Genomic DNA, 15468 nt, shown 5'->3' with positions numbered 1-15468 from the left:
AATAGTAGGCTGGTTATTGTCTGTGTAAAGCTGCTGAGACCTGTGTGCAGGACGTCCCCAGTCAGGTTATCCTGTCATCATATACAGATTGCTGATTATCACACAGTGTGATCTTCTGCAGTGCTGCTTCCTTCTGTCTCTCATCAAGGCCCAGTGAGCACAGACCGTGACAGGTAAAATCTTCTTCCAGACCTCAGATGCTCCCATACAAAGAGCCATGCTTAATCCCTGGCCTAGTGTGTAATTTAGTAATCTGCATGGTCATGAATTCCAGGGATATATGGGCAGGAAGCGCAGAGCAGTGTGGGTAGCAGAACAGCCCTACAGTGTCATTTAAGTCTTTGTTGTATTGTGTAGTGAGGGATTTTAGGGGACAATGAGACCTGTCTGTCAAAGATTAAGCAGACTGGAAGTGTGGTTTATACCAACAAATGAATGAAGCTTTTTGGAGTGTTAATACAGCCACGTAGTAAATGTCCAATGACTAAAACATACAATTTATGGGATGACAAGCAACATTGGAATTGGTAATTTATTCTATATACCTTAGCCAGTGGGAATTTCAAGTAGGTGAAAAGTTCATTTCCGTCCTTACCGCAATCAATATGGAACACTTGTATATGAAAAGTGGAAAATCCTCTATTTTTTTCTCTCCCAGATTTTGGTTTGAAGTTATTTTTGCTAATTGCAGTTTATTCTCTGGCACTGCCCAGTAAACCAGCTGCTGATTGACTGGCACTTCATGACAGGCACTGCTGTAAAATTTTGCCTGGACCCACTCTGCTTTAGCCTCTAGAGATAACTGGAATATTGCCAAATGTTATGTTAGGAGATTTGCAGACCTCTACTACTCTCCACTCCTCCTTTGGCTTGTGTATTTCCAAGCAAGGTATAGATGAGAATTCACAGACTCCATTTTTTCCTTTAAAGTAAATTGTTTACATGTTTGCAAAGCTCCCTCAGCTCTGCTGTGTAACCGGTCTCTGGGAATAGGTTTTCTTCTAAATCTGCTAACTTGAATAAGCATGAAATCGTTCCCATTTGAGTTTTAAATCTTGACTAATATTATCTGTCCCAGCAGATACTTTTGGTTTTAGCAGAACCCTGTGCAAGGAAAGTTGCTCAGACCTTTCTGAAGTGCCAGGAACATGCTGGGAAGGCTATGAAAGGCAAAATGTAGGGGAAACTGCTTGCAGGGAATCTATTGTTTGCTGCTGACCCTGTACTGGCCAGATCTGTGCATGGCCTACTTTCCCTGCCTGCCTTTCTAACTAGAAGCATCCTTTGGGGCTGAATGACCTTAGTGGATAATGAGAAGTTTTGCTGTGTTTCTCTCTTGTAAACAGAATGTTTAGCATGTGGAACATGGTCTGGTGACTAAAATGGATTCCTTTTTAAGTGTGTAGAGGGGCTTTTTTGTTGTTGCTGTTTGTTTAGTATTTTTTCTTTTTCAAAGAAAGAGGCTACTTTATTTACTAGATCATTAATGTTATACATGATATGGTAGTAAGTCTTAGAGGCAGTCATGCTGCATATATCACATGCCAGGCTCAGACTTGCATTCAGAATTACACTGTACTCAGCACTAATTTTGTTGTAATAGCACAAACACTGAATATCAGACAGGGGAAGGGACATAACAGTGTATCAGTAAGAACAAAGGGAAAAAGACAAGATTGTTTTTCTGGAACATTGTTTGACCTATGGCAATTTATAGATACACATCTTCTGTGTAACAGTGAAGTGCCATAGAATAATTAGATTAGAAAAATAATAGGACAATCCAGTATGATAAAAGTGAGCCATAAAAGGAGTCATAAGATTACTGTCCAGAATAGGTTAAGCTGTGATTGCTAACTAAGCTAGAGGAAAGATTCAGGTTTTAGATTCAGTTGTCTCCACATTTTATGTACTTTTTCTCTTGGGAATTTGAGACAAATTGAGAGAAACTCCTAGAAGCATAAATGAATACAGACATTTAAATCTGCTCTTAAAATAGCAGTGTTATGCTTGGGATCCTAATCTCTATTGTTCATATTCTAATGATTCACTTTACATTCTGCAGAAACAGAGAACACAATAACAATAATTGAAAAGTTTTTATTAATTGTGGTATTATTATACTGAAAAAACTGCAGCTATGTTTTATTCCAAATATGAAAAGAAATCTGTATTATTTTAGTTAATATTAAGTAGTCTCTGCAAAAATTTCACCTTGGTATTTACTTTATTGCAAAATGCAATAAGACAAATGTCATTGATATGAGAAGGCACATTAGTGACTAGAATATCTGCAGATAGAGTAGAAAGCACCTATTATAAAGATTCAAAGACAAGCTGTTAAATATAATGGTTGTTCTCTTAGTTGTTAATTTTACAGCATTTAAGCCAAGATAAATTGTTCTGTTTTAGCTGGAATACCATGAGATGGTTGACAGCAACACAGGAAACTCCTGTAAGAAGTGAAAAATAGGGAAGTAACAGCTTCAGTAGAGATACTGCTGCTAATTAAGGAATTAATATGATATTTTGATATCTCCATTAAAATGATCCTTAGTTATGATCCTTGAAGAGAATGTTTTGCTCTAGAGTAATTACCATGGAAAAAAATTATCACTCTCCTTTAAGATGTGTTGTATTATCACTTTTTGCTCTGATTACACCTATGAATACACAGCTACTTTATTGAATGAAATTTCATTGAATGACCCAACACCTACAACCCCTTAATATAATTTAAAAATGGCTCTGATCTGGCATCACAGCAATGTGGGGATGGATAAGCCTAGCCCAGAATGCATACCCCAGATATGGGTTTAAAATTTTCCAAAGACAGGGAACATTCCTATTAGTAGCCCAGAAAAAAACAGGGCATGATCTTGCCTATCCACTCCAGTGCATAGCAGGGAACCCAGTTGGTGAGCACAAAAGAATTGTCCTAAAGACTGGTATCCTTTAACTTCTTCCTGGCTCCTGTTGATTCATGAGTGGTTTCTTTCTAGAAATGCAAGAGACACAAAATCTTTGCTTCAAGTCTTTAACTGATATTTTTGCAACTGTTCTTGTACATCTCTCTGTTTTCCTCAGTGTGGCTATCCCTGTAAAAATCATCTTAGATTGCTTGGATTGCTTGTCTTAGATGTATCTTGTGAAAATGGGCTCCCCAGGATAATTGCCAGGATGTAAATGGAATGGAAACTTAGATTAGTTGCTGATAGAAACTAAAGCTGGGAATAGCTCATCTGTAGGTGAAACTGCAATAAAAAGCTCCACTGTGTAAAGTTTCTCTAAAAGATTCATGAGGTGCTTCTTGGCTCCAGCATGAAGCCCTTTAGAAAGGCCAAGAAAGCATCATGTAAGGTAAGAGTTGTGACTATTCCTGTCCACATGGAAACCTCAAAGGGTTCTTATTTTATTAATTACTGTTTTCTTCTTCTTTGTTCCTTTCTTTACTTTCAATCACATGTTTAGAGAAGTTCAGATACAAGAGGACATCTATGTTCCCACAGAGGCAAATGGAAAGTTCTCTGTATTATCCACAGAGCAGAAAGGGCTTCTATAGCTCCTTTTCCCTATCTTCTTCTCACACTTATGGGTCTATTCCTTATCTCTGCAAAATTGGAGGAGCAGGACATGTCTCGACCATGTTTGATTTCCAGTTCCTAGGCAGAAAGAAGTAGGTAGTCACGTGAGGAAAAACTAACTTTTCACAGCCTTTGCTTGCAAAAGGGAATTAGACATTTTTTAAAAAAATAAGTTTGTTGGAAAGAACTGGAGAGGAGCCCAAAGCAAATTAACAGATCTGAACACAGAAGACCCTGTGGATGTTTGGAGTCTGTTCATCTTCAGCATGTGGCTGAACCCTCCCTGCCTTTCTAGATACAATGTCCTTTTAATAGTCTTAACAGGCCTGACACTGGCAGGATTTCACTTGTTCAGTGCACTAGTTAATACAGCTAATTTTCCACTCACAACATTTTTTTGCAACAATGAATCTTCTGTCACTTGAGTCCATGGGGAAGGCAGCTTGGAAATGCCAGCCAGAGGGGGAGGGAGCAAGTTCATTGTCACTGTTCACTTAAACAGTTCTTTAGAAACACATTGAGGTTTTTTTTGTTTTGTTTTGTTTTGTTTTTTCCTCTGGGATGCTAGGGATAAGTGGAAGGGAAAATAACACAATACTGCATGTTCTTCTTTCCTCGTGAGCCCATAGCAGATCCCTGAATGTTGTGTGTTTTAAGGGGTATTTTAAGGAGAGTCAGAAGCTGTGGTTTTGTTGAGTGGCAGTCCTGATCTGGCTGCCCATGAAATTACTATGATTCAACATCTGATTTCCCCAGGAGACTTGTCTAATATCTATGATTAGTGTTGTATCTTCCTCAGTAATGAGTTAAGTAAAACTCCTTTAAATTGTTTGTGAACAATAACTTGCTTATCTTACGGAATGTGTGGGAGAGATGATACAATACACATATATGAACTCATGGCAGCTGGAGCCAGGGGAGAGAGGGGCTGTGACCCTCACTTTTCATCCTATCCATCTCCCCTTTTGGGGACTGACTGCCAAGGAGCTGCCACTTGGTCATTTCCACTGTCCATCTCTCATCAGAGATGACTGCTGTGGATCCTGGGAAGGAAAATACCTTGCATATGTTACCATGTCTACTTTACAGCCATCAGGAGAATGGAAAGAGGTTCTGTGGTAACCCTGTGTTTTCTTCTGAAATAACTAATTCTTTTGTATTAAAATTCAGCTCAGGACTTACTCTGCAGTCAAGAGATGTACACAGTACTCAAATTCTCTTCCTTCAATTAAGAGCAGGAAAATGTTGTGGCAGCTTCTGTCCTATGTGAACAGGTTGGGGAACTGAAAAGGCTTTCTAAAACTTATTTTAGAGATTAGGCACTGAAAGCTTGTGAGGGAGAATATGAACTGAGGTTGCAAAAGACCATAAAATCTCAAAAGCCATTCAAACCTTTGGGTGTACTATGCTCCTTTGTTAAATTGAAAAAAAGGACCCACAAAAACCCAAAAAACAAACAAAAAACCCACCAAAACAAACAAAAAAAACCCTCCCAAAACAAAACCCCAACTTAGTTCATAAGTAACTTCCAGTCAGTTAGACTTCACTTGCTTCAGCATTTTTGTGAATATTTCAGAATGGAGTACTTCAATATAAACCCTATTTTTTTAATGTGGATGAGTGTAATGCAGTGCCAGAGCTCCATGAGGTGCAGCAGCAGATCCTGTCTATGTTCCTGTCTTGTTTCCTCAGCTGCCTCTGAGTCTGGCTTAAACATGTGCAGGATTTCAGAAGAGTGCCTGTTGTCAGTCTCACTGTCTCTGTTTTTGTATAAAGCTTGTATTGCTTTGCCAATGAAAAACACAAAAAGACCCTGAAGATGTCAGTCAAGGTAGCAAGAAAACCCTTTTGGTGTGGCAAATAGCAAAAATTTAATCTGAGATAACCACATATCACCTGAGACTCACGGCCAATTGGCTTAAACAAGCAGTGGGTAAGCTGGGGTTTCAGGGGTGATCACTTTGGCTCTGGTGATGCTCTGCAATACAATTCATCAGGATCTAGTCTCTGCAAATCTTTTTTTCTGCTCAAAAAAGGCATAATTTTGACTGATGATGATGAAGAAGGCAAATTAAATTCAAGTATATAATGTAGCTCCTTAAAAATAAGCTTTAACTCATAATTTTCATGCATTGGTTATTTGTTTAATTGATATATGTGTCATCACTCTGCTTTGTAAACCCCGATTCTTGTTCTTTACCTAAAAAAATCTCCATAATTCAAATCTTTCTGTTCCTGTAGTGCCCATCATTGAGGCTGTTGCCTCAGTGGTGTGTCTCTCACAGAGATATTACAGCCCACAAGGGGCTTTCACAGGCTTTGATGTTAGCCTGGAACCTTTCCACAGGAGCTTATTTCTTATCTAACTTGGACATTTCACAACATCAAACAAAAAAGCAAAGTTAAAGTCATGCTTTTTGACTTTTGTACATTTTTCGTAGTTGCTTCAGAAAGTCATGAAGTATAAATGGAATAATTACTCTCAGTTAATATTAAGTCACTCCTGGCATTGTCCAGGAAAGATAAAAGATAACTGTATGAGGTATCTTTGTGTGTTTTGAATAGAAATAGCAAATAATTGATTGAATCAGGATGTTTCATGAAAGCTTTTAACTGGAAATCAAGCATTGTAAGGAACAAACTTTTCATATATTTAAATATCCAATGAAAATAAAAATATTCTTAAAAATTGTCTAGGTTTCCTATATAGTTGTATATTTATAATGTGATTAACCATCCATTGCAACTTTGTTACTGAAGTACAAGATTCATCAAATGATTTGTGGAATCATTTTTTTAAGCAGTTAAAAAATAGGGTGCAAAAAAAAAAAAAAGCATACATATATATGTATATATACATACATCCATACATATACACACACACATTTTTTATCACCTAGATTTTCTACTTGCAGTCATGTCTAGTCAGACTTTGTGGAAATAACAGAAGTATTTTTTGAAAATGGAGTTTATCACATGAACTAAAATTTAAAATTGTTGTAAGACCCAGCCTGCAGTTGCTCATTACTACATTAGAAGATTGGTCCTGAGATGACCAGAGCAGCCTTAACAGTGTGATCATGCCAAAGGCTGCTTTGCATAAACAGTAAACTTCTGAAAAGCATTGTGATACTAAAGAATTTCACATAGTACATGAAAAAAATGTCTCTTATGTTAAAATTAAATTAAAAAATAATTATCACCCTAATATCCTTTCTTAAAAAGACAACAAAACAGAAAAATACCCAAATAATGGCATTTTTGGGAGGATACTGCATAAAGCAGGATTGTTGCACAGGATTTTTTTTTTTTGGCCCATTATTTCTGTGTGCACATATAGTTCTTTGCATTTTTCTCATGCTGTGTAGGTAAAAAGCTATGTAGAGGAACAGTGAATTATATGACAGAAATAAAGAAGCCATTTTTAACTAGGGACTTCCCCTAGGTTTTTAGAAGAAAAACTGAAGAATAATTTTTTTTAAAAGTACAAAGCGTTTTTTCAGTAGGAAGAATAATTACTTACTCTGGAATGTGAGCAGGGCACTGGATACCTGACCTGTAATTTAGGAAAATAGTGAAGGGGTTTTCATCAGTAATTATTATTATTATGGTAGAACTGTGGGGCCCCAGCTGAGAGCAGGACACTGTTGTGCTACTCACTGTCTAGCAAGAGAGAACCAGTGCTGAGGGAATCCTGCTGTGAAGGGAGGGCAGACCCAAAAGGAGAAGGGAGGAAATGGAAGTAGAAAGTTGAAGGTTGGCCCAAGGCTATGCTGCTCCCAGTGGACACAGCTGCCTTGCACTGCTAAGTCACTGACTGACCCCTCATCTGAGTTCAGTGATATTCCTGGGTCAACTTCTGTAACCTGGTGTCACTCATCAGAGAAAACGTCCCTGGTTTAAATAGGAAATGCAATTTGTGTGTGTGAAAGAGCATTTGAGGGACCAGTTTTTTGTACAGGCTGTCCTGTCCAACAGGAATTGGGTACATAGATCTTAAAAGTTTCAGGCTTAGAGAATGCAGTGTATGAGAACATGCATTTTTAGGGCCCTAATGTAATAAGTTAATGGTTGGCTGTTTGGTTCACCTTTATGCAATCAAACAAGCATAAGATGCTTCAAGCTACAAAGCATTTGCTCATTAACTAAATATTTCATTAACAATCTTTTAGTGTCAAAAAAGCATGTTTTATGGGGAAGATAATTGCTGAAGTAATAGACAATGTGAATAAGACTTTTAAAAGATTTGGTTACTGATTTCTCGGGAGAGAAGTAACCATGTGTTAGTTTCAGAAGACATGAGCATATTTGAATTCAGTTGCTCTTTTCATACACAGGATCTTAATTTTGCTTAGAAAATGAAAAATGCTTTGCTGCTTGAAATATGGCAGTCTACAAATTTATTAACAAAAATAGGAATCAGTTCTGCCCTTCCTGATCAGTAGTATTTTCTGCTTAGTTACCAGAGCTGCTAGATTTGTCTTAGTGGGTTCCAGTGTTCTTTATGGTGGTGAATCACTGAGTTGGCATTTGACAGTGATTTGGGTCAGTTGAATTGTTCCCCAAGTAAGTATATACTTGGATTTTTTTTGTCCCAGAAATAAGGGGCATATCCAGTGGTTCCATACCACGTGTTTTCCTTTACACAGTGACAAATCAAATAGATTTACGCTTTATTCCCCAAGCTCAGAGAGGCAATGGGAAATAGAAGAATGTTTGGAATTTGCAATGCTATGTGTAGCAGCTCTGCTTCAGTGGGCAAAAATTTATGTGGGGTATTAGAGTTGGCGAAAGGGGTAGGGACAATAGGGAAACTGTCATGTGTTGGATTGTGCAGCAGCAGAGGCCCCATCATTACCCATTGTACAAGCCTTTCCTCATGACACCCTGGGATGCAGATTAGTTTAAAAGGGTATAAGGAAGAAGGCACATGTTGCAGAACCTTTTCCATCTTGAAAGACACTGCCATCAAATTACACTGCCAGGCGGTTTGGTTGTACTGCCTTCTGCAGTTTGGTGACTCAGAAGCAATGGGAGGTTCATTTTCTGGGCATTTTTTGCTCTTGCTTACCACACATTGAGAATGGCAACCTGAATATCTGAGCCAGCTGTGTATTTGTAAGGATGTGTTTTTTACACACGTATTTGATACGTGCGTAACAGAGATGCACATGATTCATGCAGAACTTGTGACACAAACTTGGTCAGAATCCAAAATTATGTATGCATTATGTATTAATACTATTATATTAAAAAAACCCACTTTTTACCAGCATCATATTCATTACAGACGGGCTTGTCATTTAGTGCTGCTGCATTGTAAAAGCCTGGTGCACAAATATGTTTGCGAATGCAGGTCATAGATTTCAAATATATGAAATTCCAGGTGGCATTTGAGAGAACAATCACAAGTCACAGTAATTTCATTGGTTTTGTTATCGGTGTTATTAGCATCCTATAATTTTTCTTTTGTTACAAATCATTGTCATACATCTGGGAACCAAAATGATACCGCTTGCATTAATTGCTAATGGCTTTTCTGCAGGCTACTGTGCAATATCTATTGAACATTAAAGATTAAAAATAGGGAGCTCTTTTGATTTGTTGTAGTTTTTGTTTGATATTATCCACATTTCATATTTCAGCTTGTCCTCAATGCTAAGGGATGTTTTATTCTTCATATCCTTTGGATAAGTAAGAGCACTCCTAGTGCTAAAGCACAGTAAAAGACTAGGTAAGTGCATTGAGGTCAGATAGAAGTTCTACCTGGCATTGAGCTCTGTGAGTTTACTTAAGGGTAAAACCTGAGTCTTCATTGTGCTGTTATCCTCAAATTGCTCAGGCATGCCACCGTGCCTGCTCTGTATAATGCTCTAATCTTGGATCAGTTCATGGGAGTGCTGCTGAGTGATGAAATATACTGCTTTTTTAGCAATGAAGGCAAGTTCTTTGTTTCAGCATAGAAAACATTATTTCCATCCACACAGACTTCAAAAGAAACAGTGGGAATTCTTGAGAGCCTGATTATCATGGCATAATCACATTATCAGAGAGATTAGAAGCACTTTACTGTGTCCTTATGCTTTACTGACACTGCAGGGCACTGGATAAAATCTTCAAGTGCTGTTAAAATCTTTCTTGTAGGGCACTAATGCAGGAGAGAGTTATTTAGCTGTGGGCTCTAAAATCACAGAGAACATATTTAATTCTTCTGTCAGAGAGCTGCTCATCCAAGCACAAGTAGAAGATGTAGTTTCTGGTCTTTACTCTCTGGTCTAGATATTTTTCTCAGAGCCACCTGCAGCAGAGCAAAACAAAAGCCTCCTAAAATGTTAATTCCCATCAGTTCCAGTCATTGTGAAACATTGTCATTAACAAGGCAATCAAGCTGATGGAATACAGAAGTATTAGCCATTCAAACAAAGAGGAATTCACAGTGTGTTTTCTCTACAAACCTGGTGGGCTCTTGGATGCCATTTCTTTTGTGAGAGGTTAGTAAGACTGTAAGTGTAATATACCCATTTTTAGGTTATTCTCAGAACTGCTGTGGTGCCTGGAGGTAAATAGTTCACAATCCACGCTTTGTAAGTGAATTGTTGCCTGAAAGCCTCTGAATTCCTTCTGATTATGGGAAATTCAGTCTCAGATTTAACTTTTTTAAGTGAGAGCAAAGCCCGTGATTGTTAATGTTTCTTGTTGTCTATGGTAGCCAAGGACCACTAAAGATTTGGGGATTAACGTTCTGATTATATAGTTTCCAATATAAAGGATTCCATTGATAATTAGTCCAGAATTAAGAAAGCTAAAAGTAATCAACATAAAAGCCTTTTCAGATGTGTGATGTCCAGAGTCTGTGCCTCTGGAAGTGCACACTATGGGCAGTGTCTAGACGTAAAAGATATGAAATATCAAACATGCACTTGACCTCAGTTAAAAGGCCAGGATGAAACAATCACAACAGAAAGAGTGATATGGGAGAATTGTTAAATTCAAAAGAAAACTGGTCCAACAGTGAAGACACACAGAATACAGGGGAAAATATTTTAGCCTCAACAGGTACTAAAAATGATCCTGGAGAAAGAATTTTTAAAATTATGTACAGTTTGTTTCACTTTCCTTGGTTTTAAACATGTAACAATACATTTTTAAATTAAGAATAAAGTCTTTTACCTGCCAAGCCATGAGTCAGGGCTTTGTATGTCTCCAGCTGAGATTTCTAAAACACTTGCAGCAGGGAGCTGCATTCCTTCTGCTGGTTTACTGCGTTAGGGAGGTGGAAGGGAAACACACTTCCATGGAAGAATTAAAAGGAAGGGGAAATATGTGGTGAAATTTTTAAGATGTGGGGGTTTTAAACTTCCTCCTCCATTCTATTTTACTGTAAATCGTGATTCTTTACGGGGGGTACCTTTGTGTAATCCACCGTCTTGCCAGTAGAAGCCATAGGCATAAAGTGCATTTTCTGCTGATGCTCTGGGAGCTTGGAGGGGTCTCTGGTGTTCTCTGACCGTGACCAGAGTGGGCACGGTGGCGCGGAGGGAGCGCCGGGCACAGCGCCGGGCGCGGCACCCGCGGGGCAGCCGGAGCCCCTGCCGGCAGCGCCGGGCGCGGCACCCGCGGGGCAGCCGGAGCCCCTGCCGGCAGCGCCCCAGCACAGCACCCGCGGGGCAGCCGGAGCCCCTGCCGGCAGTGCCCGGCGCGGCACCCGCGGGGCAGCCGGAGCCCCTGCCGGCAGTGCCCGGCGCGGCACCCGCGGGGCAGCCGGAGCCCCTGCCGGCAGCGCCCCAGCACAGCACCCGCGGGGCAGCCGGAGCCCCTGCCGGCAGCGCCCCAGCACAGCACCCGCGGGGCAGCCGGAGCCCCTGCCGGCAGCGCCCGGCACGGCACCCGCGGGACAGCCGGAGCCCCTGCCGGCAGCGCCGGGCGCGGCACCCGCGGGGCAGCCGGAGCCCCTGCCGGCAGCGCCCGGCACGGCACCCGCGGGACAGCCGGAGCCCCTGCCGGCAGCGCCGGGCGCGGCACCCGCGGGGCAGCCGGAGCCCCTGCCGGCAGCGCCGGGCACGGCACCCGCGGGGCAGCCGGAGCCCCTGCCGGCAGCGCCGGGCACGGCACCCGCGGGGCAGCCGGAGCCCCTGCCGGCAGCGCCGGGCACGGCACCCGCGGGGCAGCCGGAGCCCCTGCCGGCAGCGCCCGGCACAGCACCCGCGGGGCAGCCGGAGCCCCTGCCGGCAGCGCCGGGCGCGGCACCCGCGGGGCAGCCGGAGCCCCTGCCGGCAGCGCCGGGCACAGCACCCGCGGGACAGCCGGAGCCCCTGCCGGCAGCGCCCGGCACAGCACCCGCGGGGCAGCCGGAGCCCCTGCCGGCAGCGCCGGGCACGGCACCCGCGGCACCCCGAGCGCTGCTGCTTCCTGCGCTCAGCATCTTCAGGTAAAGGGGGATTCCTTACTGTGAGCCCCGATACTGAGCTGCTGGAGTCTCACCAGAGAAGGGCAGCAAAGCAGCTGAACGGTCTGATGAGAAGTGGCTGATGGAGCCTGGCTTGTTTAGCCTGGAGAAAAGGAGATGCAGGGGGACCTCATCTCTTTCTGAAAGGAGTTTGTGGTGAGGTGGGGAGCAGCCTCTTCTGGGCAAAAAGGGATTATACAAGGAGAAATGGCCTCAACTGGGGCCGGAGAGACTCAGGTTGGATATTAGAAAAATTTTCTTCACTGCAAGAGTAGTTAAGAACTGGAACATAGTGGAGTCACCATACCTGGAATTATTAGAAAATTAACAGATGTGGCTCTTGGCAATGTGGTTTAGTGTGCATGGTGGTATTCAGTCAAAGGTTGGACTTGATCTTGGAGGAGTGTTAACCTTAATGATTCAGCACATCATCACCATCCAGTTTCGGGAAGTGGTTTCCCGTCTCTACTTTGTGCTGGTGTGGCCCCATCTTGGGTCCTGTGTGCAGGTTTGGGTAGTCTTTGTCTGAGAATGGACAGGGAAAACTTTAGAATGTCCTAACTACCCAGAGGTATCAAATTGCATTGAAAGTTGAGTTGGAAAGAGGAGTTTGTGGACATGATGCACTCACTGACTGGTTTTTAATGCATATTAGGGTAGACCAGGGCTGATTGGGCTTCAAGGACCAATAGGAGCACCTGGATTTACTGGCCCAGAAGGTTTGCCTGGAGCAAAAGGTGAGAGAGGAGCAGTGGGCCCTCCTGGACCAGCTGGACAGAAAGGTGACAAGGTAGGCTCAACAGTGACATTTCTATCCCTGCAATAGTTCTATGGCCTTGTATATATTTTTGAGTGAATAAAAATAATCTTGGGGTATATGTCCAGGGATAAAAATATAATGGCATTTCAACAGTTTCTTTAGAGAATTGTTTGCATTTACTTTTGAACGAGAATACAGATGCTAAAGCTACTGAACAGTATAGCCAATCCTGGTAGGTAAACTACAGCCAAATGAGTATTGCTGTTGCAAGTAGTCTGTCACTTCCCATGCACCAGGGTACATGGTTATTATTCACACTCTTTTCAGGGAGAAATCTTCCTGTGTAGAAGATCCTGAGTTGGTGTCTAGAAAGCAAAAAGAATGGGTACTAAACAAAATTTGCAGTTGAGTTTTGCAGGTGCAAAGTTATTTCTAACAAAAATAATACAATAAACTATGTCATAATAAATGGAGTATCCCATAAGGTGTAGGTGTCAATGAATGCAAAGTGCAAGATTGGAAAAAATTCATTGCACTGAAAAAATTCCATTTACTCCAGAACCATTTATATCCCATGAAATGGTACATATGCAATACAAACTTGCCATAAGATTCTCTCTTCATCCACTGAGGGAGAAATATATTTCACCTTTCCAAAGCAAGAGTAGTTTAGGCTGGGTATTCTGCTTACACAGTCTGTTTTGCTACTATTCAGAGCACAGCAACAAGGTGTGGTATTACTTGCAGCTTGGGCAGTCTGAAGTTAATGCAGTGGTCTGCATATCTCTGGGGGTCCTATCCTAGTATAGACAGAAAAATATGTAAGTTTTGTTGCAACTCTTGGAAAGAAAAGGGTTAAATTTATAGCAGATTGTTTATTTTCCCGGCATCTTGTTTTCCCCAGATGTGCAGTAAGAGATTATATTTTTGCTTTAAATTGCCTGAATAAAACATTCCTGAAACACTCATTTGGCATCCAGTCAAGTTCAAATGTTCAGTTCCTATATTCATTGACCCCTGCAGTCTGAGAGAATCTGCATGAGATAGTTTGCTCCTTTTGGTTTTGAAAGCAGCATTCCAAGACTGAAGGTGTTGAAGTGAAAAATATCTCACAGGTAACTAAAATATACAGACCGATGAAGTGAATATAATGTGTACTTTTTTTCTTCAGGGTCCAATGGGAGTTCCAGGATTTCAGGGCATCAACGGGATCCCAGTAAGTTTGCATATGTAAATATAAATCACCAGAATGGTAATCACAGCTAAAAGCATCTGAACAAGATTAGATTGTCCTAGCACATGCAAAGTGTACCTTGAATTGCTTGCTTCTATCTGGAGGAAAATGGTGTGTTTGTTTATCTACCTGGTGATTCCCTGCTGTTTTGTAAGACAATAGGAAGTTGCTACATATCAGAAAGTGAGCCTGAGTTACATAGGGATCGTTTGCACGAGTGATTAGCTCTTCTGTCAGCACCATGTTCCCTCAGCACTGCCTAAAACCCACTGCATAATGAAATCATAGACTTGCAGAATTGAAAGGGACCTCAGGGAGTCAAACAGGCATGATGAGCTGTGCTTCAGGCCATTTTTAGCATGTGTTTCCTAGCCAGTTCTTAAAACCTTGTGATGATGGAGGCTAACTTCTCTGTTAGAAAAGATTTGCTAATGCCTAACTTCAGTCTTTCTTTCTGCAGTTTAAAGCTCTTGAGTTCTCATGTTACTGAGCAGGGACACAGAGAGAAGATTGTTCACTTTGACTTTGTAGTAGCCTTCTTTTATGTGATAGCCCTTACCAGGTCTCCCTCAATCATCTTTTGCTATGACATGAATGAAAACAGTGATGAGAGCTGAGGCCCTCCAGATAACCCTTAATTATCTTCTATATTCTAGGCCTGGTTTAGATCAGGTGACAGGTAGGTAACCACTTTCCCTGATCATCAGGAACTTTTTGTTCCTTTCCTTTTTTAGTACTTTAGATTCTAGAGACAGTTTACAAAAAATTATGTGCCTAAAGTGTTTTGGCCAGCTTTCTTTTGCTTGGTTCCTCCAGTGATTTTTACAGAGGTATCTTGCTGTATCTCAGGAGAACTTTAGCTGGATCAGCTTTAGAAGTTGCCCCAAATTTCCTTGTTCTTTCTACACTGTTTGACTCATCCTGCTTTCTCCTTCTGATATTAGAATAATTTTTATTTTCTTGATGTCATTTTTCCATCCTATGTGTCATTGTCCCTTCAGACTATGCTCATACTCTTTCTCATTTTCCCTGCTTTCTCAGATGACCAGGAGCTCCAACAATTGAGCTGTGTTTTCTTACTTCATATCAAAAACTGAATTGTTGTCATAGATTGGCTGAAAATGCACAGTTGGCCTTGTAAATGAGCTTGTTTGAGTCCAGTTCCTTCCTGGCCCTTGTTCTTTAGTCCCCCTCTGTTCATCCTTGCCTGTTTTCTCTCTTGCTCTACTCCCTTGCTGCTATTTTTTTTTCCTTTACCACCAGCCAACTGTCCAGGTTTGAAGAGCACAAGCTGTTCCCATAATACTTAATTTAATTGAACACACTGTGGGAACATGCTGTGCTTAGGGTATTTTTTCAGATGAGGCTCTGGAGAAAGGGGATTCCCAACAGTGAGGGAAGGCAGAGATACAGCAGCAGCCTTTGCCAGGTAGTTGGCAGCAAC

The 15468-nt window shown here is 41.5% G+C and overlaps 1 protein-coding gene across 2 annotated transcripts in view; it reads left to right on the top strand.

The window, feature by feature from the left end:
* Positions 1–15468, top strand: part of COL4A6 (collagen type IV alpha 6 chain) — a 113159-nt gene that overhangs the window by 60581 nt on the left and 37110 nt on the right. For both annotated transcript variants that reach the window (XM_079318561.1, XM_079318562.1), the window contains 2 exons: positions 12686–12820; positions 13962–14006. In XM_079318561.1, the coding sequence (XP_079174687.1) occupies positions 12686–12820; positions 13962–14006 (180 nt within the window). The remainder of the gene's footprint in view (positions 1–12685; positions 12821–13961; positions 14007–15468) is intronic.

The sequence above is a fragment of the Erithacus rubecula genome, assembly GCF_903797595.1.
Source record: "Erithacus rubecula genome assembly, chromosome: 15".
Taxonomy (NCBI): Eukaryota; Metazoa; Chordata; class Aves; order Passeriformes; family Muscicapidae; genus Erithacus; species Erithacus rubecula.
Note: the sequence above shows the minus strand (reverse complement) of the source record. Positions and strands in the feature narration are given on the sequence as shown.